This window comes from Zeus faber (assembly GCF_960531495.2).
Source record: "Zeus faber genome assembly, chromosome: 13".
NCBI classification, from domain to species: domain Eukaryota; kingdom Metazoa; phylum Chordata; class Actinopteri; order Zeiformes; family Zeidae; genus Zeus; species Zeus faber.
This window is the reverse complement of record NC_137198.1, coordinates 15,328,808-15,354,628: the sequence shown is the minus strand read 5'-3', so window position 1 is coordinate 15,354,628 and position 25,821 is coordinate 15,328,808. Positions and strand designations below refer to the sequence as shown.

The 25,821-nt window shown below is 46.0% G+C and overlaps 2 protein-coding genes across 4 annotated transcripts in view; one reads left to right on the top strand and one right to left on the bottom strand.

The window, feature by feature from the left end:
• Positions 1–501: 501 nt before the first annotated feature.
• On the top strand, positions 502–2,123 carry otx2b (orthodenticle homeobox 2b; the record flags this gene model as incomplete). Of its 2 annotated transcripts, none has more annotated exons than XM_080013002.1 (3): positions 502–598; positions 868–1,019; positions 1,494–2,123. In XM_080013002.1, the coding sequence occupies 3 exons, from the start codon at positions 502–504 to the stop codon at positions 2,121–2,123; spliced, it is 879 nt and encodes a 292-aa protein (XP_079869128.1). The 2 variants fall into 2 exon arrangements, with proteins under 2 accessions (XP_079869128.1, XP_079869127.1); XM_080013001.1 differs by having other exon boundaries at positions 835–1,019.
• A 19,397-nt stretch (positions 2,124–21,520) lies between these two features.
• Positions 21,521–25,821, bottom strand: part of tmem260 (transmembrane protein 260) — a 28,861-nt gene continuing 24,560 nt past the window's right edge. For both annotated transcript variants that reach the window (XM_080012254.1, XM_080012255.1), the window contains 3 exons: positions 24,873–24,926; positions 24,513–24,597; positions 21,521–23,525 (listed from right to left, as the gene is read on the bottom strand). In XM_080012254.1, coding sequence (XP_079868380.1) covers positions 23,262–23,525; positions 24,513–24,597; positions 24,873–24,926 — 403 coding nt within the window. In that variant the 3' untranslated portion in view covers positions 21,521–23,261. The remainder of the gene's footprint in view (positions 23,526–24,512; positions 24,598–24,872; positions 24,927–25,821) is intronic.

Below are 25,821 nucleotides of genomic sequence, written 5' to 3'. Positions count from 1 at the left end.
ACTGAAAGAAAAAAAAAAGGGGACTTTTTCCTCCTCATAGCAGTGATTTCCCAATTAAACACGGATAAAGCTGTGAGGGGAATCCAAATGAAATGGCTCCTGTAGGGGGAAGGTTTAGGGAGACTCGTGGGTGCGTGTTTTTTTGGAAGGGTCTTCTGTTTAGTGATCCCATATACTATCTTTTTTTTATTTTAATTGCGCAGCCTACAATTGTTAATGTATCTGGCTCCCAGTTCGCTTGCATTCGATGTGTGCGTTTGTTCTTTCAATTGACTTGTTGCAATCCCTGTATGTTGCTTCATTGCCCAAGGGGGTGGTGCGTGTGTGAATACACACACACACACACACAGATTAATAATTAATGTTTCTTCCTTTTTCATTCTGGAACAGTTACCCACCGCACCAGGGCGACACGACGAATACATCACACCGAGCACACCTCAGGGGGCTTCATCAGTTTTCAAGATTTTCTCCAACTTCAACCCCCAGACAAACATTAGCATGATGTCGTATCTCAAGCAACCACCTTACACAGTCAATGGACTGAGTTTAACCACGTCTGGGATGGACCTTCTGCATCCATCAGTGGGCTATCCAGGTAGGCTTCAAACACTGCGAAATAAAAAGACGAAGAACTAGTGATGAATACTGCGAGTAATAATAAAATAGACTAATAAGGATGATATAAAGTATTAACGGGCGGGGTATGGCGACAGAGAGGTTATGGTCCCACGGGACGCGTGCGCAATTACGCACAGCATAAACGCCTTATTTGTAAGACCTCCGTTCTAAAGCGGCATCCGTGCGCGCAAGGATTTCGCGTACGCGCAAAAGCGACACTGTGCTTCTGCTTCCATCCGATTCAAGCGACGCCCCGCAAGCAGCGACGAGAGAGAACGACGTTCACGCGGGCGCAGCTCGACGTGCTGGAGGCGCTGTTCGCCAAAACGCGCTACCCGGACATCTTCATGCGCGAGGAGGTGGCGCTGAAAATCAACCTGCCCGAGTCTCGTGTGCAGGTGAGTTGGAGGAAATGTTTGGCGCTCTATAAGGATGCCACATCCCTCTTAGTGGCCCGTTATGTGAGTTTTAAAATATTTAAAACATTAATATTATAACATCAGACGTATTGGCCAGGGTTCCCCTGGAAAATAGATCTTGTAAAGTATCTTGTAAGTAAATACAATTAATTATTAATGTTAAATTAAAAAAAATATATATACAGTATTATAAATTGCTTTTGCTATTCAAGCTTCGTGATTTGGAAATATTTCGTTCCCGTCAGTATCCCATAATCGGAGTATTTTCAATTTGAATATTATATTATAAAGCCGGGGCTCCACTGAAAAAGAGATGAATGGGATTTCATATGTTTAAATAAAGGTTCAACAAAAGTAAAATAAAAATATAACCAAACGCCATTAGATTTTTTTTATTTTTATTTTGTATTATTATTTTAATGAAATCTACATTTTCTAATTTCTCTATTAAAGGTTTGGTTTAAGAACCGGAGGGCCAAGTGTCGCCAGCAGCAGCAGCAGCAACAAAACGGGGGACAGAACAAAGTGCGACCGGCCAAGAAGAAAAGCTCCCCGGCCAGAGAGGTGAGCTCGGAGAGCGGGGCCAGCGGCCAGTTCACTCCCCCGACCAGCACCACCACCGTCCCCGCCATCTCCACCAGCACCGCGCCGGTGTCCATCTGGAGCCCGGCGTCCATCTCCCCGCTGTCCGACCCTCTGTCTACCTCCTCGTCGTGCATGCAAAGGTCCTACCCCATGACCTACACCCAGGCCTCGGGCTACAGCCAGGGCTACGCCGGCTCCACGTCCTACTTCAGCGGCATGGACTGCGGCTCCTACCTGGCCCCCATGCACCACCAGCTGTCCGGACCCGGCTCGACCCTCAGCCCCATGGGCACGAACGCCGCCGCCGTCACAAGCCATCTGAACCAGTCCCCGGCGGCCCTGTCCGCCCAGGGATACGGGGCGTCGGGACTGGGCTTCAACTCCACGGCGGACTGCTTGGATTATAAGGACCAAGCGGCGTCGTGGAAGCTCAACTTCAACGCGGACTGCTTGGATTATAAGGACCAGACCTCCTCGTGGAAATTCCAAGTGCTGTGAACAGAAACAAAACAAAACAAAACAAAAAACAACAAAAAAAAAAAAAAAAACAAACCTGTCAACTGCACAACAAAAAACAAAAAACAAAACGGTGAAACATACCTGGAAACCCCGCCACCCCCTGCGTAAAACACGTGCGTAAAGACCGGCTCGATTGGCGGGGCGCGCTGGCCTCCACGACATTTTGGGCATGAAAGTGGCTGTGTGGGTCCCTAGAACAGAGGTTTAATTTATTTTAGCACGGGCAAAGATATTTTTCGTTTTGTTATTATTTGTCTTTTTTTTTGTTTTCCCACGCGGGCTTTGGCCACTCATCCATGTCTTTGAGCGTGTGCCTCTACGCGTAAAAACACCTGTTGGCTCATCTTAAACCGGACTCTCGGGCAAAAGTACTTCAGCCACGGAACAAATGTTTATTTGGCAACAAAACGGCGAGAGGTGCCGACGTGTTGGTGGACTTCTCGGGATGGACAGCCCCCCAAGCTTCATAAACAACTGGGTGGCGGACGGTGTGTGGACATGGATGCACTACTTTATTTAAGAAAAAAAAAGTGTTTATAAGGAATCAATATGTAGTTTCTAAGAGACAATCAGTGTGCGTCTTATATAAATGGTACATATGTGTTTTTTATCTGTGCTATAGCCTTCGAAACTGTGATCTGTTGTATTGTATGCAATCTGTGAGCCCCTCGCATAAGACTCTGCTGTGATTTTAATAGATTTCTAACTTTTTTGAACAACGAAAAAAAAAAAATGGCTAAAAACGGTTTAAATTATTGGCGGTGCAAAAGAAGGAGCACACGGCAGCGAAAAGCTGGAGCGCAGAGCCACACATTGGTCTGACTGACACTATGGATCCAGATAGTCTGACCCCCACCGTCGAAAAGACGTGAATAAAGGTCCTGTGAACTGACGCCCCTCATTCATCAAGGAACAAAATCACTGTGTGTGCGTGTGTGTGTGTGTGTGTGTGTGTGTGTGCGTGCGTGCGTGCGCATGTGCGTATGCGTGTGTGTCTGTGTGTGTGTGTGTGTGTGTGTCCAGAATGGGCCCATGGAATGTGGAAAATGAGGAGTGACAGTATGCCACTGTTTTTATTTCTATTTATTTCAATGGCTGGATGCTAGAGGCTCATTTATTATTCGTCCCATTTCAATACATTCGATGCAATACAAACGGAAACCTCGTATTTCTTTATAACATTTCTTTGTAACATGTAGTGTCCCAATTTGTTTCACGGACAGAATTGGGGGATTTCTTTTTTTTTTTTTCTTTTTTTTTTAATCGAATTAAAATTTCAAATTAAAACAATAGACGCAAATATAATTTAGAGCGTTTCATGTGGTGGTTGGGTTTTCAGTTCAAGGCCAATATTTTTTTTTATATATATATATAACCAAGGAAAAAAGTATTGCCATTTTATATAAAAACAGCAGCAGTTTTATTTTTGAAAACAACCTCAACTCGATTTTACTCTCCATGTTAAATTGTCCTTTATCAAGAGGCGTTAACCCTTGATGGTCCAATGTCTCTTATTCCCAAATACCTAAACTGTGGAGTTGTGAACTTTTTTTTTCTTCTTCTTAGCTTCCGGTATAGTGTCTGATGATTCAACAAAAAGAATGTGAGTTTTTGTGAAAGCAGCATTAATCCGAGCCTCAAAGAGATGCTAATCCCAATATTTCACCGGCGGGGTTTCTGTGGGTGCGGGGGAGCGGAGAGAGGGCGGGAGGGAGGGGGGGCAGCCGAACCCCACCAGCGCACGGGTGGAGGTTCCACTGAAGAAACCTTTAGACGTCAGTTCATCTAAATACTAAGACGTGGTAAATGACAATGTTTAAAACTTAAAAGGAGGTCAAATAAGATAAGACACGATAACACTTTATTCATCTCCGAGGGGGGGAAATTCTTCTGAATTAACATTATTATGGCTTAAAAATACGAAACCAAATTATTATAATTAGATTGGAGTAATGGGATCAATTAAAAAAACACATTTGTATATATTTTTACGTTTGCTTGCCTTAAAATGTTGCATCTCAATATGGACATTTTAAGTTGATAAACCATTAAAAGAATATAAGTTTTACAATTTTATAAGCTGATCTTGACCTTAAACAAATATAATTATTTTAGCTATGAAAGGTAAAATGGATTACAATTCACAATCGTTTACAGACTAAGTAAAAATAAATAAATAAATAATAATAACAATAATAACAATAATAATAATAATAATTATAATAATAACAACAATAATAACAATAATAAATGATGAGAATGAAAATGCGACACCAGCATCAGAGAGGTAAAGAGGCTGGACACGGGATGCCACCAAACAATGATTTTCTTATTTTCCCCAAAAACCCGAAAAGCGCAAAGAGCGTGAAGTCCAACATCTGATCTGCCTCCTCGACATACCCAATCAATCTCCGTGTGTGCTCGAAATGGTCAAATCATTAACCAACATTCACAGACGCATTATTGAAAAATGTGCTTTCGATCCAAGGTCAAATGAATTAAAAGTAATGCCGCGGCGTCACAACCAATTCATTGTGGAACGATCAGAAACAGTGATCGCGAACGGCGGAGAACAGTTTAATAACACCGCTACTGAATATTCATGAGCTACGGCCCTGTGCCTGACGTCATCAACTCTTCCATCCAGACACCCCCCCCCCCCCAAAAAAAAAAATTGCGCCGATTTTCTAATTATTATTTCTTTATTAAAAAACGAAAAGAAAAAAAAAATCGGGTAAAGGCAAAGGTCTCGATCGATATCAACTCACCAAAGGAGGGGATTTAATGTCCCCCCCCCGCCCCCTCCCCCATTTTTTTCCCCTAATTAAATTTTGGGAGGGAAGGAAAATAATCTTCATTTCGAACAAGCGACTGACACTTCTGTTTGACACCTCGCCTACACAATAAATTCCTGATCGATGTCATTCCGGTGTCAAACAGACACGGGACCGGGCCCGCGTCGCCCCGTCGACTTTCCCGCACCGCGGTTCGATCAGAACTCTGTATGAGTTTTAATACAGAGACAATCAGAGCCGAGGAGCATATGGGAGCGACAGACGCTGCATTAATCCCTCTTCTTTTTGTTTAACAACAGCCCATAATGCCTCCCTTGTCCCGAAACCTAGAGGCCCACGGGCACACGCCGGAGTGCCCATAAGCCCATACAGTACGTGGGGCTGGATGGAGTTCAAATTCGTCACTAGGTTATAAGGAAAAGTAGTGTTTACTTTATTATAAGAGCACGTACTGTTGCTTGGCCGCGGGAGACGGAAATACAATACATCACCAGACATATTAGGCCTACGGGAGAAATATTAAATACGAAAGACATCAATTCAAATTCGATGAATACGAGCAGGAGGTGTTATTAGATGTTCCCTAACAACATGTATGCCACAAATTTATATTGTAAAAACAGCAGGAATTTAAGCTCCTCTGTAGTTCAGGCTGAAATCATGCTGTAATAACGAATAACTATGATGATAATAATAATAATAATAATCAGTTTTTATAATAACAATTATTATTACTTGTAATAATTATAATTGTTATTATTTGTATTTTTAATAACATAACAATATATAATAAATAATAAATTATAATAATATAGATATTTGAATGATTATGATTATGATTATTATAATTATTATTATTATAATTATTATATAGTTTCCCCCGGAAAGTGCTTATCCAGGCTTAGTCAACATTTTCCATTGGATAAAATTATTTTAGTTTGTGACATCATCAATAAACATGAGATTAAATTAAAAAGGATTTGTAGCCTATATAACAGATTTAGATGTTTTAAAATTGACGTCTAAAAAAAGATTCAAACTAAGCGCACGCTGCAAAAAGCATGTTATTCTAATTTCTCAGCCTGCTCGTACAAATCCACAGATTTACAGAGATCCCGACCCGATAATGACACTGACAGCTTGACTGGCTGGGTGTCTGATGAAGTAAGGGGCCACACGTTTATTTTATTTCACATCAGGAAGCCACTCCTGGGCTAAATGGCTCTCCTGAAAATGTTTAAACCACATCAAATTGTTTCTTCACACCGCCGTGAGTGCAACGGGGCTGAGCTATTTTTCATACAGAGCGCAGAGTTGTTTTTGAAGAAGCTCTCCAACCAAAATATGCCCAAACACTCCTCTATTGTTCCCGAGCGTAGAAAATACACACAGGGCTCATGGGTTCATCAGCTAATAGAATATTTGAAGTTACAATAGGAGGGCGACGAAGTGACACTTTGTTTAAGATATATTCGGAGAGGGTGAAAACCCCAAAAAGCCACCAGAAGATCACGAGAAAAACACACACATCTGATTTAAGCTCCAGTTAATTTGAGTTGGTGAAAAGCCCACTTGGACAGCAGTCAAGGATATTTCTTTCCGATTCAACATCTCATATATGTTATCCAGTGGAATAGAAGAAACCAGCGAGCGGACACCTCTGCGATCCACTGCCTGCAACAATCCAGAAGACCCGAGACTTGATGGGTTGTGCTCCGCTGACGTAGGCCCCCGAAGAACTTTGGAGACGAGACGTATGTACGTATGTTTTTTTTTTATTTTTTAATCCCAATCTATACCCTTTCTTTAGTTATCTCAGTTATAAAAAATATCCCACAGTACCCAGCGTCACAAATACAGTTTGAAAGCACTCTCTTTCAGTGTGAAAACAGGGATAAGAAGCATGAGCATTCCTCTTTGGTTGTATTCGTTTGAGATTCTTGATGTTTATTAACATTTGCCAAGGGCTGAAATTCAGTGTCAGTCGGTCCACTCGGAATTAAGTGTCGGGGACAGAGAGTATATCCTATAATGTTGCTAAACCATGAATTGGGAACCATCCTTAGCAAACAAATGGGAACCCTTTAGGATTATGCAAAGGCCCGAATGGGGGGGGGGGGGGGGGGGGATCTCCTATACGTAGCAGCATGTTAGAGTGTTATGAGTGCTCTTAGAGCGATCAACAACCATTACTGTTGATTAACAGTCACTTATGAAGCCACAGCACTCGGCAGCTCAAACTAGCAATTTGGACGCCGGCCATTGACTGTTGGTTGGTGCCATGCGACACTTTTAACAGAACGGACCACAAAACTCTTCGTTATCCCCTCACACGGAAAACACGGAAAACGCGTATGATCCAGTGTTGGAGCAAACGTTTGAACCCTATTACACATGTTACCGAGTGTGTTTCACTGGAATATTATTATTGGAAGGGACGACACGTAAGGTGTTTGTAACATACCTTTGTTGTACATACGATGTATGCAGACCCAACCCCGTGCAACAAATTCATTGCTTTCCAAAACAAAACACGCAGGATGTAAGCCAGTAAAATACCTTTTCCGAAACCTGACCACACAGTATCTCACATGGAAGATCCAAGGAGCTTCAACAAGTTAAGGTTTAACCACAGACAGTCAGGAAGTGCATTGTCCATCAAGATTTCCACTTGAACCCCACTTTCCTTCCTTAAAAGGCCAACAAAGGCACTTCGACCTTGACAGAACCTCCAAATATAACATACGAACAACCTATCAAATGATGATGATGATGATGATGATAATGATGAACAACAGCATTCATCACGTTTGCGGAAAAAAAGTTCCCGGTAAGACTTGGATAGGCAGTTTTCCTAACCCCAGTTCTTAGTCTCAGATATAATTGGACGGACTGGTCCAAAAGCGGACGTCTCCCCGAAAGGAAAGCAATTCAGCATTTCAAATACCACAACATTTTCCCCTTTGTATTTGGGTTCTCTTGGCCATATTACGAACGCGTCTTCGGTTCTTTCGTCCCCCGCCGGGCTTTCTGCGGGGTCTTATCTACCTGTGAAGGATCCACTCCCTTCCCTTCTCGTGAGCCCATTACCCCCATGAGACTCATCATCGTGACAATTAAGCAGGTGCGTGTTATGAGGCCTCGCTGATAATTGACACCTTTCTAGAGCTCTCTATCTCTTAATCTCCTGCGAGCGAGGATCTCTGGTGAGACGGTGGACCTATACGAGGCACCAAAAATTAATTAGCTGCAGCCAAGAGATTATCACTGAGAGACGCCCACCCACTTCCCCCTATGGACAGTCGTGGGTTATTTAGCACTCCTCTCATTGGGCGGAGCTGTACAAATCACCCCAAGTCCTAGAATCTCCATCTTGCAATTAAGAATGTCCGCATTTGATTGAGCATTACACATCATTATCATGTTTCAGATGTCATCGGGGAAGAAGCTAAGTCCCTTTTGGATACGTGGTCACGACCGATGTACGTCCTTATCCAAGTGCCTTGAACAGATGAAATAGGTGTATCTTACATTTTACCACTTATTCACCAAAGCAACGTTAGGTTTTCTCGCAGTTTAATCATGAAGTGTTTCATTTCTCAGACTCAATGGGAGTCACCAATCAAGATAGCTCATGTTATTTGTCCCCTATAAAAAAGGGGTAGTGGCAAAAATGCCTTCTTCCTTGACCGTTACTTAAACTGTATATTCCCACCCGCTCTTCACTTTCAAACCAACCGTAACTAATTCCAATTTTGATCCACCCCTTCTATAGCGTGAGCACGGCGAGCCGTCAGAATAGCGTTAGCTGCCGCCCATGCTCCCCGTGCCCACCTGCAGCATAAGACTGGATTACAGTGAATGAGGAGAGCCACCAAATGTGTGCGTGTGTGTGTGTGTGTGTCTGTCATCAAACTATCTCCCTGCTCCACACACGGCGTGCACCTCGGCGATACTGCCGCCTTCACCCGGAAGAGGCGTCCTAAAACCGATCCCGGCGTGTTCCTGCGCGGCCCTTGTGACGGGAATGCGCAAAACAATGCGCCGTATATGGCTTGAGGTGAATTTTAGGAAAAAGATTGTTGTCCATAACTCCTGACCGTCATCCCCAGAAGGTTTGTTGAGAACATTTCACCCCAAACGACATTATTCCTGATGCCGCTGGTTTGAAAATCCGCAGAAAGGTGGTGATGACAATCTTCATCTGTGAGCTCCACTTGGTATTTTATTCGGCATTATGGACACAATAGATGAGTTGTTGTGTCAACACATACCTTTAGAGCCTCTTAAACCTGCACGGCATGGAGAAACAACCATCCCTGCAAGTGCGGCATCAGTCTTACAGTACATTCCTGAAAACGAGGGAAACATGTATTGTGATTTGTACCATGACAATGTTGTTTTGTGATCAATGATTTTGACTTCAAGAAACTTGATCGCTGGTCTCTGCCACAGAATGCGATGAGCAAAATGCTTTGCGTCTTTTGGTTCTTTTTTTTTTTTGTTTGTGCATCGCTCCGTTTTGGAGCAGAACACAAGAGGAAAGCACCGTTTGTAACTTCGACCGGTGAACAAGAAACCCATCCCGCCTCATCCGTCTTTCGAGGAGGTGACGCCGCAGGGCACGGCAGTCTTCCTCCGAGTCGAACCGAACGAGCCCCCCGTCGAAAGCCCTCCCCTTTTATGCGGCTAATTTGACAGTTTCCGAAATCGCTCCGTCCTCCTCTGATCAAGTTTTTACCTCTCCTAATCCCCCTCTCCCCCCCTCCTCCACCTGTTCGTCTGGGTCCGCATGCCCGTTTCCCAGCTCTCCTGAGAGCATATGGAGCGGCTCGGGGAGTCGTTGAGTATGGAGACAGATGCTGCCTCTCCTCTCCCCTCCTGACAGAGACACCCCACCCCACCCCACCCCCCTCCCTACCACCCTCCTCCCCCATCACCCGCCGCCACCCGCCCCACTCCTCGATCCACCTGTTTGGGTCACGGAGCAGTGGCGGAGCGGGCCCGCGTGTGCCACACCAGTAGCTTGGCCCTTTTGCGTGACTATCCCACCCGAGACAAAGGGGTATTTAGGGAAGCCGGCTGCCTGCCTGAGGGAACACAATGCAATGGGGCTGGCAGCCTGTAGCCCCGGGGCCCTCAATCACGTGCCCACTTGTGTGAATCAGCGTCAGGGGGCATCTGCCATTGTTACTGTCGTTGTTGTTATTGTTGCGTGTCTGCGTGCATGTAACCTGTGGTTTTATGGGACACTGACAAAGAATATTTTGTGTGTGTGCGCGAGTGTGCCCAGGGTGCCGTTAGGTAAAAACAATAGTATCCATCATAATTACATCAGGGTTTGCGCTTGTATTTGCTGTGATTTGGCTTCAAGTTAACATGTCATATAACAGGGCTATTGATATTGGATCATAACAATGGATAATTTATGACTTACTGTATAATACCATAAACAGAGAGATAGAAGGATAGAAGGATAGAAGGATAGATAGATAGATAGATACTTTTTTAATCCCCAGAGAGAAATAGGGAGTTAGGAAGCTAGAAAAACACTCTACAACATAGCAGCAATAAACTTCTAATTATGGGTATTACATACAGTATATGCTAATAATAAAAAATAAAAAATAAAACAAAAATAAAAATAATCATAATAATAATAATAATAATAATAATATCTGACAGTGCTTCTGCACCCACTGGTTGAATCAAAAATATACCTCATCCTGCTGTTCACAGGCTTAACCACAAATGTACAGTATTTCCTGATGCAATTTCTGGCAATTTGTTTATTAGCGATACAGAACACAGTACTAAAAGTCAGTTTACACCCTGGAGAACAATGTGAATAATGTGATATCATAGTGTTTCTCTCCGAGGACTCTGCCCTCACTGTAGAGCCCATAGACTGTGCCGCTGTGTGATTTATGAACTCCTGTGGAGCGCGGTGCGCGGGCGTGGCAGGGTCACGGCCTCAGGGTCACACGTGTCCCGGGGTTTCTGAGGTCAAGGCGAGTCAAGTCGGTCCAGTGTGCGAGGGTCTCTGCTCCGTCCCCCGGGGGACAACCGAGAAGCCAAGCATGAAATTGAAATTGGTAAAAGACGCAACGATACCGGTTGGTCGGGGAGCTGCGGCTCCGGCGTCGTCGTCGGTTTAAAGTGAGGAGTAAAGGTAAGGTTAGGGCATTCAACTATCTTCTATTCAGAGCTTACGGATTTTTCCCTAAATTGTAAACAAACATGACATGCTAAATGAATGTGAACTTTTTTTTTTTGGTATAAATTTGTTGGTTTCAGATACACATACAGTACAGTATATGACCGTGTGTGTGTGTGTGTGTGTGTGTGCGCGCGCGTGTGCGTGTGTTAAAGATTTTGGCTCAGTCTAGACAACCTTACATCATGGTTGTGGGGGTGTTTGCATGTTATTGTGTCAGACGGCAGCGTATCCTGCGCTCTGGACGGCTGCGGGTACACACGGCTTGTGCAGCCCTGACCTACAACTCCCCCTCTTGTTTGTCAGCGGTTGTTTGGCCTACTTTCATCAAGACAAACACCGCCGTGTTTTGTTTTGCATTTTTATGAAAAACAAAATAAACAAATGCCAAGTTGAGGGGGTGGGGTGAAGCCCTCTGTTGAAGGGGTTTGTGTGTGTGTGTGTGTGTGTGTGTGTTTTGGGGGGGGCTATTTTAGTGGAGTGACTAATAACAGCCTCTAAATGATCTGACAAAATCAAAAATAATTGAAAAAGGATGATCAATGAGAATGATGAATTATGATAATGTATACAGTACTAAAGCAACAAACCAAATCAAATCAAACCAACATACTGTACATTGCACTATCCTTGACTGGAACACTACAATTGACAGAAAATACTAAACAAAGTGAACAGCATGAAACAAAGTGAGCCAATACAGCCCAGAATAGCCTTTTTATATACAAATCTATCAGAAATTCTAAATAATTAACCCTGAAGAATATAGCTAGTATTAAATGAAATATTAAATCATATATTATGCTATAATAATAATAATAATAATAATAATAATAACATTTAATTATGTGACACAAATAGTAAATATACTACTACTAACCATACTACTACTACTACTACTAATAACAATAATAACACTAACAAAACCAACAACTAAAATAACTATAATAAAAACAACAACACCAACAGTAATAACGACGACAACAAGAACAACAACAACAATAAAGAAGTTAAAGTTTAAACTCTTCAGTCGGCCTTCCCTGACCTTCTGGACACCCCAGTGGGCCACGGGGACAGCAGGTCCTCCAACTGCATCAGCTGCCGAGCTTGGCCCAGCCCCCCCCCCACCCCACCCAACCCCACCCCCCTGCTCCGGACAGTAAGGATGCTACAGTTTGCTAATGAGTGCGGTGCGTAGCTCTTTAAGAGTCCTTAATTAGTGGCACACTGACACAGAGTAGCCACGAGGGGAAGGGGGGTGGGGGTGGGTGCGCAGGCGAGGCAGGAGGGGGGAGGGTGGGGCGGTCCTGTTGGGAGGCAACAAGCAGCCTACTGTTACACCCGTTTTAAAGATATTGTTAACGTCCCATCTACTGGTTTCCCTCATGAAACCCCCCCCGCCCCCGCCCCGCTTTTCTTGAGCAGCGTGATCGACAAACAGGATTGATTATGTTCTCCGGCGGAGGTGACATGGATGGCGGGTCAGGGCTGGGCAATGGACTGTAGCGAACACGTGTGATTGAAGAGCTTTAAACGGGTGTCAAACAAGCGGGGGACATAATGTTTGACTTGAATTATCAGAAGTCCCACGGGAGGCTGCCGGCCCCGCTCCCCAGAGCCGGGGGCTGCGTGTGGAATATAAACAGGGGATCACCGCTGACCAGTGGGTCAGCGCTGGGGCTGGGGAGGGCTCCTTTCCACAGTTTGGATACATATCTACAGCTAGTAATTCATTTGCTGGACTCCTGACCCCCCTCCCCACACCAAACCCCCACCGCCGGCAGGTGTTAATGGCATGGGCACACTTCTCGCACGCAACCAAGGGCGTGCCGCGTGTGTTTGTGTATGTTGAGGAGGGGTGGAGTTGGCCGCGGTGTTGATAGGGGAGAAGTCCCAGATGGGTTGATGTGGAGCTTAGCATCAGGATTACAATTCAAACAGTGGTGGCTTCAGATTAAGTCACGATTGCCCCAAACTCACACCGTCTCCAATTCCCCCCCCTCCACCCCACCCTCTTCCTGCTCACCAGGACCACACCTCGTCCTGGGGGAGGGCGTGGTTTCGGGAAACAATCACCCTTCCGGCCAGAGATGTGCAGGGCACATAACGCACCGCCCTTAAGCCCGGCTTTTAACGGGAATGGCCCACAACCACACCTCTCCCCCGAATTCCATGCCTCACCCTTCTACCTCCCTCCCCTCCCCTCCCTCCTCCAGGGCCACGCAGGCTTCTGGACTAATCTGTTTGTCAAACGTGTGTCTTGCCTTCCCCACTGGCCGTCGTAGGGCCCAGCTCCAGTGCAGCCTTGCCCGAGGAGATTGAAATGTTAAGGGCAGGGACGACAGCTCCACTAATTAAATTCCCCAGGTTAATCCCCGGCGAGCCCCTCATTGCACTTTTCGGGGGAGAGGGGCGGCGGGCCCGGTGGGGAGGGAAACAACAAACAGCGAACATTCGACACCAACGATGGGCTCCAGAAAAAGAAAAAAAAAAAAAAAAAAAAGAAGTCCAAAGCACAAAACAAGAGTGACGGCACGCTGGAGATAACACACAGAACGGATGTGGGTTTAAAGCCCAAGTGATTGGAGGGAGAGAGAGAAAGCCAAGGTGCAAAAAAAATCTGTCACTACCAGAATTCAACGCAGTTCCACGGTGTACGCAACGTTATCCTGAGCAAAAACCAGGACGCCATCATCAGGACTATGTCGGGGTTGACAGTGAATTCAGTATCAATGCTACTCAAACATAAAAGCCATCTTTATGAGGAGTCATAGATATTAGTCTAGGACTCCCTGCACAAAGTAGTCATTTCTTCAAACCGCCTCATCTCCACCAGCACGGGAACATTCCCATTCCGTCCCCGCGCTCTTCTCACAAACCTCTCGCACACCTTTCATCATCCCGGCGTGCGATGCCCGACCCGGTGCCGCTGTACAGCAGATGACAGCGGACACGCCGACAGACACTATTCAGCTATGTGACCTTGTCGCCGTCGCAAGAGGTGCGAAATTACAACCTTCCCCTCAAATTGAAGACCGCGGTGTAGGAACTTGGAAGTACAGCGTCTGCCATGGTTTTCAAAGCCTTACAAGCATGGTAGAATACAATAAAAAGAAAAAATTTCACGGCCGATCTTTGGCGATTACTGGGTAGCGTGGTGCTTGTGTGGGAGCCGGTAAAAGGAGAACGCCCATGTGATAAAAACAAATAAAACAGGTGGTTTTCCTGGTGGGTGTGGCGTCAGGGAAACAGGGGTGTACTGCACGGCGTCACGCACTCCCTGCGCCTGCGTCGTGGCTTCGCTCAGAGGTGTAATGCCTGATTAGGGGATTACAGGAAAGTGCTTCTTTGCAGTTCTGTGAGAAACAATTATTAACATGTTGGTGTCTCTAATCCTGGATAAACACAGCTTTTCAAGAACAACAGTGAGCCTTTATTCCACCCCCCCTCCCCAAACCCATTTTTTTTTTTTTTTTTTTTTTTTCCCTTTAACAATCCGAGGTTTAAACCTCGTAGTCACTTGAACTCCAAAGCCAAACTAATACCAGCGGAGGAGCCGGGCGGGTGGCGTGGAGCGCCGTCATGGCGGAGCAGGCGGAACGCGCAGCTGGCCGGCGGGCCTTCGCATCCGGCGGCTGGAAATCCAAATTTAGCTTGGGGAGAGAAGCGCATTGTGCTAAGCATCGCTCGCTGAAAAAGGGCATTAGACTCAACATATTCACAGCCTGTAATCTTTTATTTGTTTGTACACTTGTCTGCTGTAATCTGCTTTCTAGTAGCACAGAGACCGTTTCCCCAAGTCTGGCTGGGGGAGCGCAGATCCAGGTGGGAGAAAACCACCGTGACGCCCTCCACCCAAAAGTGTCCATAAACATGTCAACAAATGGGATCGTTTGAGCTAGACATTAACGCTGAGCATAAGCAACAAAAGGAGGCGCGCGGTGTTTGCGTCCCGAAAACAGGAAGAAAAATATCCGCCGAGCTATCCTTTCGGCAAGAGTTTTAAGTCACCAAACGTGTTGTGGAGCTGACCCTGCATCCTTACCTTTCCTCGGTTAAGCTGAAAGCTGAAAGACACATTCCTCTTTTTGGGCGACCGAGAGAGCATCGCGGGAGAAACATTTGGTCCAAACTCATTACATGATTGACTGAAGTCGGGGAGGCCTTGCTTAGTGCCAGCTCTGTGTGACGAAAGTCGAGCAGCAAGCAATCAACACATGGATGAGTCCTGAGCCAGCATGTGCCCACCGCAGCCGGGGCGTGCGTGCATGCGCGCGCATACGCGCACACACACACACACACACACACACACATACACACACACACACACACACACACACACCTTAATTTCAGTTTTGCCCGTGGCTCTGAAATACTGCACATCAAAACAACCTTGTGAGTTTCATTCAGAGGCCGGGGTTTGCAGATGCCCTGGAATCTGCTGACTGGTTGGTACTGTCCCCGCGCTGACACTTTGAAGAGTCCCAGACCTCAGCCGTCCGTCTCCCTCCCTGTCCAGTCCGAACTCCTGAAAGAGATGAGACGAGTACTTCTCATCTCGTATATTCACGGATATGAATTAAGGTCCGGGATTTAAAAGTCAGACGGATAAGCAATTTGATCGTTGTGCAAAAAGGACAACGTTTAGGTGGAAGTGTTGGCTATATCTTATATCTAGAGCACGCTATGAAAACGTAACCTGGCCATCACTGTGATTATAATGGCCCAGACAGTGTTATTCACCTTCAGAATGGTGCTGGAGCACACAAGTCAGCCTCACGGTGCGTTCCATCCCTCTAGTGTCCGCAAAAGGCTTAGCAGGGTGGGGGGCACTCCGGAGGGCATTTGTGCTGTGGCTGTCGCTGTAACATGTCTGGGATGTGTGGTGCCCATCTGGCAGGGCAGGGTTTAGCCCTAATCCCGGCGGCCCTCGGCAGGGGACCCCGTAGCCGCTGATCACAGCCCCCCCACAGGCTTCTTTGCACTCCAGAGCCTCCTTAGCACACACGGGTCCAGGAAAACAAGTGACCAGATGCAGACGGCAAAGACGGCGACAGCACTTTGCACTGGAGAGGTCCGAGGGTACAAGCCTTACAAGACGGCAAGTGATCTATGATGGAGTCTGCTTCTGCTCGATTAAATACGTGACCTTTAAACCGCAGAGTTCTGCTGTTGAGCCTTTTCCAAGTCGATTGGCTTTTTTATTTCAGAATTGCTGTCAACTGTTTTTTTGTTTTTTTGTCCACCAGAAAAAAAACGACAAAAACCATATAAATGTCATGTCAGATATGTGACATATGACATATTTGTCCATGTCAGATATGAAGAAGATATACACTTAAGAAAAAAATAATATTGCGCTAATACAGAAAATGCCACTGGAATTGGAAAGTTTTAAACAATACAATTTCTTGAAGAAAAATAAATAAACAGTCATAAAATAAGTAAAGATTTCTTTGAATAGCATCAAAAAAAAAATGCCGGGAATTATCTACTTTTCTCAGTAACATAATTGAAGACTAATCTTAGAGGTACAATCCCAGGCCAGTTAATTAATCAAAAAAGAATAATAATAAGATTAATTGTTTTAACTGATAAATTTTTTTAAGATTTCCTACCTCATTAAGATTCATCTTTTGCAGCGTCTCAAGACGTGTGTGATTTACTTTAGATCCGAGTGACCAGCAAGTCCATGTGATCAGCACTAGAGACCTTGATATTCCATAAAGTCGCACAAACAGCTGGGCTTTTATCCTACGAGGTATATGTCAATATTGGGTGAATATTTTCCATGTTTCAGTAGAGACATAAAGGCTTAGTTAACAATATAAACAGTAAAAATATGATCAACATGAAGGAAATATGACCCAAACAAACAACAACACACTGAAGGGGGGGTGGGGCACACATCAACACATGGAAAGGGCATAGAGACTTATTTTTGTGAGACGGCATGCAGTAACACACACACACACACACACACACACACACACACACACACACACACACACACAAGTGGAGCCCGAGCAAATATACACACACATAATTACAAAAACATAGACAGATAGGCAAACACACAAAGACACCCAGAAGCAGTCACCCAGCCATACACACCACACACCTAAGCACTGATAATCCCCCAGACACAGGAACACACACTCAAGCGCACGCACGCACGCACACTCAAGCGCACGCAGACGCGCGCACGCGCGCACACACACACACACACACACACACACACACACACACACACACACACACACACACACACACACACACACACACACACACACACACACACACACACACACGGCGTCATTATGTTTATCACTGCGAACCAGCCCACCGACACCCATCACTCTAATTCCGTTTGTCTGTTTAGATTCGTTTTGCTTTAATCCTTCCTTGTTTGTGCACATCTGCAAGCACTGAAATAGTACAGACAGAACGATAGAGAGAGAGAGAGAGAGAGAGAGAGAGAGAGAGAGAGAGAGAGAGAGAGAGAGAGAGAGAGGAAGATGGAAAAATAGAGGGAGGGAAAAAGCCAGAGAGAGAGAGAGAGAGAGAGAGAGAGAGAGAGAGGGAGAGAGGGAGAGAGGGAGAGAGGGAGAGAGGGAGCGCGAGCCGAGTGGCTGGTCCCTGCACCCTGGGCTCCAGAGGAAGGGGCAGACAGCGACTCATCGCACGGGGAGGAGCTTCCTGTCCCAGCTGCAAAGCCGCCACCAGGCCCGCGGGCCCCGGTAATCACTGCACACAGTGAAGCACGCAGCGGTGGCGAGCCGCACACCAACACAACATTACAGGGTTTTTACACAGTATTACACCACATCTTATTATCCCATTCAAGTCCCTCTATTAGCTCAATTGGATGGTGGGATTTTCATTTGTAAATTGGGGGGGATTTCAGATTAGTTCGTCTGTCAGCGATGCAATGCCCCCACTGAATCACGTGACCAATCACGTATGAATCGATGCTTACGCACGGCGCAGTGTATGAATGGATGGTGTCACGGGGTGGAGGAACCGGGCAACTTAAATGTGTAGTAGCGTACGTCTCTGGTGATTACAGATACAATGAATTTAGCCCTTATTGTTCTAAAGCCTTCACAGACATCGGCCAAACACAGCACTCGGCTTCTTTGAATTGGGCGTGTCTAATCTGAGCCATACCTAATGTTTTTTTATTGAATCATTTCAGAGTATTTTATTTTGCTATACCTGGAGAAAAAAAAGGGGCAGAACAAGCTTTAACGTAACAAAGGATATTCAGGTATACCAGAAAATTATTGCAGAGATAAATATTAGCTGCGATACACACACACACACACACACACATACGCACGCGCACACACAAACACACACACCCCTAACAGCCACATTATGCAGAGCGGAAGGCGGTGGACTGAAAGGAGGCAAATGAATTACCCTCTCTCCCTCCCCAGGCCATGCATTCAGACACGGAGGAGAGAGCGAGGGAGAGAGAAAGGGAGAGGCAGAGAGACACCCCGAGCGAGTCGAGACGCGGCAAATTATGAAAATGCCTCTCTGTGTCCTAAACGGAGGCCGAGCTCCTTAATGTGGCACAAAATTAGAACCTGGGGGAGGAAGTGTGGCCCGCTTGATTGGCGAAACACCTCCTGGCCCACCCCCCCCCCCCCCCATCTCTCTCTCTCTCTCTCTCTCTCTCTCTCTCTCAAAGCAGAGAGAGATATTATCCCCTGCCTGGTGGCACTCCCTTGTATTGGAGAGATGGAGGTACCCAAGAGAGAGCCCAGGGGCGGCCATAAAGGTACCTAATTTGTCAGTTTACTCCTCAATTATTTAAATAGACCTAAGGAGACTGCGATGAATGGGTCTGTTTGTCTGCCTCGCCGCAGTCGGAGTGGAGAGAGAGAGACCTTTTCTCCACGGTAGCCATTTTCAATTAGACTCTGCACTACCGTCTTTGATATCCATAAGTGCCGTAATAGAGAGCGGCTGTATCAAATAACCAAAATGTGTGTACACAAGATAACAACAGGCATTTGGGGGAAAATGTGCGGTTGGCGGCGAGCAACTCCAGAAGTTAATTCCGATTTTCTAATGTATAGATTAAACTGTGTGTTCTCAACTCATGCACGCGCACGGAGACACGTGGATGTCCGTACATGTCTGTGCGGACATCCACCGAGGAGGTGGGTGGTGTGAATACAGAGCGACTGTTTGTCCACTAATTCTCTGTGGTCCTTAATATATACATCCATCCGTTCACACCTTGAGGATAAACCTCCTGTCTCTCTCTCCCTGCAGCAGCCTCCCCATTCAGACCGGCAAATGCCACCCAAAGACGACCAGCGCATTAGCCAAGGCTTGAAGATTGGTGCTGGAAATGGAGACGGCTGAATCTCCCTTCACCTATTGACCTCATCCCTCCCATATTTGCCTCCATTGTCGAGTTTCTTTTATGAGAGGAGGAGACGTCGAGGCGGAAGAGGACACTGTAAAAAAATAAGGGGGTGATTTAATCTCCACCCGGCATCTCCCCTATCTGCAGTAGGCTTGAATGCCTCGCATTTTGAGAAGGATCTACAACAATATGGCGTTCTATAGGCTCTACAGGTAGTCCACCGCCAGGCCCGGCCTCAACACAATAGACCAAGTACGCCCACACGGTGATAGGGAGGGGCCAGGACAATGGCGCACTCCATTAAATAAAGGAACAACACTTGTAAGCCAAGACATAGCGAATTCCGCCACAATGGGAGCAAAACAAAACAAGGCAAACATCAACACGACACTGAGTGTTCTAAACACCTGTCCAAATACAGTTAGTAAACCTACAAACGTACTGTACCGGCACAGCAGGCACACAAACAACGGCTGCCACACGCTGAGATACACACACAAAGACTAATGGAAGCCTAAACTCAACAGTCCCTCATTAAGTCATGTCAACACAGGCAGACACGAGGTGTCTAATTCCACCCAATAGACATTGGTGTTTTGTTTTTATCGGAAAATGTCAAGTGTTTATTTGTTTATTTGTATTTATTTGATAATCTACAAAGAAAATCATTAGAATTATTTTTTGTTGTCTTCCATGGTGTTGAGGAGCGATCACCGACGAATGCGAAATCCGCAAACGCAGGCCACCAGGCCGAGTTGCCGCAATAGATAAACCTACATTTTTAGTACGTCAGACTTACCAACAATCCTGCTCTGAAAATATGTGTGAAGTTTTGTCACGGCCATTGGCAACACTCACAAAAGATGGGAGGCACCTCGTAAACACCCTTGAAACAGGTTTCCCCTGCTTAGGAGAGGGATCTGCGGGCAAGGTTTTTCAGAGTGTAAGATTCCGCAAAATCTGTGGCCGGCTCAGTATATCATGCCTCTCGCACCCTCTATTCTCTTCCCAAACAGTAACCAACAACCTCCAACCCCCCTGCTCCCCCTCCCCACACACACTCCAAGTCCCCATCCAGCCAGGGAGAGGAGAGGAGATAGGCCCAGATGCTAAAGCTGTCTTTTCAGCCCCTGCTCCCGCTCGGTCTATCTGAGATACACAGCAAGCGGAGGTGTCGCTTTTCCACTGGCATTTCGGACAGTATCTACTTATAGACGGGAGAGAAAGAGAAAAGAAAAACAGAAGGGGTATTATCAGGGAGGGATGAGAGCAGCAAAGGCATTTTGTCTTTTTAGTCCCCTCCTAAGCCCTGGGCTTTGCTCCCAATCCGATTGGTCGATACGGCCAGGGATGTAAATGAAATGCAAAGAGGAATAAGGCTGGCTTCCCATCTTCACTGTGATCCCCCAACACCCCCCAACACCCCCCTCCCAACCCCAAGTTCCCCTGAACCCCCTCCCATCCCGCTCTCTCTGGCTGTTTATCGTGTTGCCTTTCTGTCTCCCATTCACACTCGCTGCAGCATCCCCCCCCCGTCTCACCCTCGCCGTGCCCCACCCGCTTGCATCCATCCATCCCTCCCTTACCCTCTCCTCTCCTCTCCCTGGCTGAGCTCACGGCTCTTATCTCCTCAGACGCCCCACATTCCAGCGTTGCCGTGGCTCCCTGCCTGCCTCCCTGGTCACGGCGATTCCATGGGCTCCCACAATCCTCAGCAGCTTGCTGATTTGTGGTGGGCAACAGACTCTCGGAGACGGGGGGGGGGGGGGAGAGCGAGAGAGAGAGCGAGAGAGAGAGAGAACATCAGGGTTGAGAGGGGAACTGGTGATACAGGGTGATGGAGGAATGAGAGAGCGAGAGCGAGAGACAGAGAGAGTGAGGAAGACAATAAAGTTAAACAGGGGACACAGCACACATTTGACATTGTGATGACATTGTACATAAAACTGTGCCAGAAAAAAGCCGAACTATAATAATATGCAGGTGACATTTAAAGGTTTAATGACAAAATAAAAACAATGATGCAAACTAGTTTTATCAGAAATAAAACATATGCATCATTCTGAACAGAATTGTCGGTAAAAAAATAAAGCTCCAAATCAAATTGAGGGGAACAAAATGCAGGATCATTATTAAAAAGAAAGTAACAAAAAAAACAACATTCAGTCAGTGGTTCGCTTATGAGGGACCAAAAGATTGGTGCAAGGTTAAATCACATCAGCCAACTGCACCAAGGCAGACTGAATGCAGATTACATTTGTAGAGAATTTTTTTTTTTTTTTTACTGCACAAGCACTCATAGTGCTGGCATTTTCTAGCTGCGTCCTTGACGGACAGCTCTAATAGTGCTTTATAAGCTTATGGTAAAACTCAAGTCTTTGACCTCTGCAGAACTGCTTAGAAGCCTAGACTATTAAAATCAACACAGAATCTCAGAGTCTATAATGGACAAAATCTCCCCGCCAGAGACGTCATCATACATCTCTTAAGGCCTAGTCCCAGCACAGGACAATGTACTTTTTACTGTTAATGCTCATTTGGAATGATATGGACGGGGCAGCATCTGAGGATGCTTTCAAGTGACTCTCCAGGTCTGTTTGCCGGCTTCGCATGCCATCGTGTCGCTTGACGGGCTCCGTGAGACAGCGGGTCCATCTGCCCCGGGAGCAGCGAGGTCCACGCTACAGCATTAGCGTCAATGGGCGTTAGCGTGACTCTGGGAGGATGAAAGCACTCGTCTATTCCATGTTTGTTTATCAGCCGTGTGCGTGTGGCTGGTTCCTAGAAGGAAGAAGGCTTGATTGAGCTAGACACACGCATACACAAAAATATACATTCGGCTGCACAGGCTCATATGCACGCACACACACGTACACACAAATACATACAATTGTGACATTTCATATTCCAGTTAAATCCACAAAGGATTATAGCTCTGCAGTTAGCAAGGAAGAGGACGAAAAACACCATGGAATCCATTGGGTTTTATGTTTAAAGGACCATCTAAGATATAGTGATGGATGGAGGAGTGGGCGGGCAGGCAATGCCGGTGATGAGAAAGAGCGAGAGGACAGAAAAGAAAAGCCAGTGTGCCACAGCACAAGTTTGTCCCAGATTAAACAGATGCTCTAATCCCCCATTTCTGTCCCCTAAATTGGGTTTCCCCTCAATCTCGGTCGTGCTGCCCTGATGTGAGGGAAGAAAAAAAAGAGCACAGCAGCAGGAGACCGGGGCCAAATAATAATCATGTTAAACGCAGCGAGAGCGTAAAAAGGGAGGAAAAAAGGATGAGATGGAAAGATCAAGCAAAATGAATGAATGAGTTTAAAGAGTAAAGGGGGAAGACAATCTGATTGGGGTCAGGCGGGTTTTCTAAAAGTCAAGGCCCGGCCCATGGTGGCCCTGGGGTCAGCCGTAATCATTCACGCGCTGAACCGAAGCCCTTTTTTTTTTGTACTTTGTCCTGCTCTCCTGGTTCTGGTTGCCTGCTTGTGTACACGATGCGGCTTTGGCACTGTCGTCACATTGTACTGTACAACCCAGTTGGGAACCAGGTCCTGGAGTGCTCGTTCTCGCAGATTTAGATCCGGTCCATGATCCCAGTTCAATTTGTCAAGGTCCATAGACAGAATCAAGACACCATCAAACTACACCGCCATCTGCACCGCTGGCAGGTCTCCTCGGTATTGGCTCAGGGTCCCTGGGCTCTTGCAGCCTGATTAGGTGCCTCGCCCCTGGGTCTTGCGTAGCCGGCCTCTCTCCTCTCTGAGGTGTGTGATGGCCGACTGGACAGCGGGGGCCTGGGGGTCCGTGCGCTCCTTCTCCAGGTAGAGGGTGAAGTGCTGGATGCTGCAGCTCAGCAGACTCTCGGCACTGTGTCCCCGGATGCCTGAGCGCAGGAGACGCTCGCAGGCCAGACCCAGGTTCTTGTCCCAGTTGGGAGGGTAGTCCGCAGAGTAGGCCTCCACAATGTCCCTGTAAAGCTGCAGGCAGGCAGGCAGGTACACACACACACACACACACACACACACACACACACACACACACACACACACACACACACACACACACACACACACACACACACACACACACACACACACACACACACACACACACACACACACACACAAAATCAGAACCAGTTATATTTGGCCATATGCATGTCCATGTACAAGGAATATCATGCATTGAGGGACCCTCAAGTGTCCTTCAAGAGATTTTAAGGGGTTCCCAACAAAATGATGAAATGTTAAACTTCACCATTATTTCATTTACCCACCACTTGAGAATGTACAATAATGACTGTGTTGAGCTGTTTTGTTTATCTCTGTAACGATAGTATAGACAGGTATGGATGTTTGGACAAAATTATCTAACAATCTCTAAGTCCACTATGATTGGGGTCTCAGAGACTAAATCAAAAGGGGTCTGTTGCCGAATGTGTATCAAATTGAGGGTATCCTTAATGGGAAAAAGGTTGAGAATCCCTGCATTGCACAATCACAGACAGACAAGCAACATAAAAAAGATTAACAAAAAAAAAAAACTCTCAAACCTTACTAGTGCTACTTATTCCAAAAGAATGTTTAGCTGGCTGTGACTGTGACATACAGTGGTTTGACACTACCGACAAAATGTACTTATTGTAAGTCGCTTCGGGCAAAAATGCCTAAATTTTGCTAAATGACGTAATGTTATGTAATGTAAGAACAAAATATGCAAAATATAAATAATGTAAACGTAAAGAATGAATAAATATGTATACAATAATAAGAATGCAATATATATATTAAAAAAACGGACTAAATTATTTACAATATATTGCACATGGGCATACACCAGATCAAAAGACATACTTAAAAGCAGATGTAGTAACTCCTGAACAGCTATGTCATATTGTGGTCTGAGCCTTCATAACTCTGCTAAGCGACAGTAATGGCGGGCGCGGCGGTCGGGAGCAGACTCACGGTGTAAGAGAGCTCAAAGAGGCGAGCTTTCCCCTCGCCGTGCATCCTCTCTGCCAGGTCAAACAGAAAGAACGCCGTCTTCATCCTGGAAGCAAGAGCGCACAGGGCTCAGGGCTGAGCGCGGCATGGATGAGACAAGCAGATTTACCCTGCGCTCTGTGACGCACCAGTCCAATAGACTGATTTATGCAGATGGGATGTACATGCAGATGCTTTACCACACAAGACTGGTTTATGGAGATGCTAGCGGCAGGCGGCCCGGGGGCCCCGTGACACAGCTTCTATCAGAATACAGTACAACAGCCTCGCCAACAAAAACGAGCGGTGGCTCGATTGTATCAGTAAGAAGGCTCAGTTCACCTGGCCTGCCACATCTCCTCATTTGCGACACGCTCCCAGGACCCCGGATGGAAACTGCGTGGGGAAAAATGGAGAGAGAGAAAAAGAAGCTTTATACAAATAACTTTGTCATGTGAAGTTCCTCAAACTCTTGAAAAATTATTTTGGGTGTTTTTCCGCCCCATACAGGCAGGTTATTATGCATCGTACACTCCGTTTGCGTAACCATTCTACGACTGAGGGACAATGCGCGCCGGCACATTAAACGCAAAGTAAACCATGTCCCCCTTTTTTCCATTTTGTTGACTCTAAACACTTGACCTCTTCTTCAAAAGAATGTTTTAGCAGCGTACCCGAGCTAATATTTGGCTCGCGGGCACTGGTGGACACGCTGGTCGTGAGGGCGCGGGAAATAATGTCACAGTTTTCAGCCGTGAATAACCGGCTGAATGAGGAGCTGCTGGCAACAACCGCGGAATATGGAGCTTTGACTAATTCCACTTTTTGACACACTTATTGACAAAAAACGCAATAAGAAACTCATTATCTTTCTTGCTCAGTCTCATTTCAAATGGCTGAGGGCCTAATGTCGTGCTCTGGTTGAATTCACAAAGAAGCTGGATCACAGCGCGGAGAACAGAGGGAGAACCTTGCTGGAGGAAGCCGGCGCCAGAATGACCAGAGACCACATGGTGGAATGAAACGCGTCTGGCTGGTTTGCTGCTGCTGCTGCTGATGCTGATTAGGTGGAGAAGCACTAATTGAATCACTCAAGTGCTTGTTCACGTAGAGATCATGAGGAACTGAGAGAAATTAGATGATGCTCCAGGTTTATGAGCCAGGCACTAATTGAGTTTTTATTGTTGCGTATCTATTAGTCTGTGCGAGAGACTTTGATAAGATACAGTGGTGTCGCGGTTCAGTACATTTTTGATACAGGAGAAAAAAAAGACGGAATCGAATGTACCTC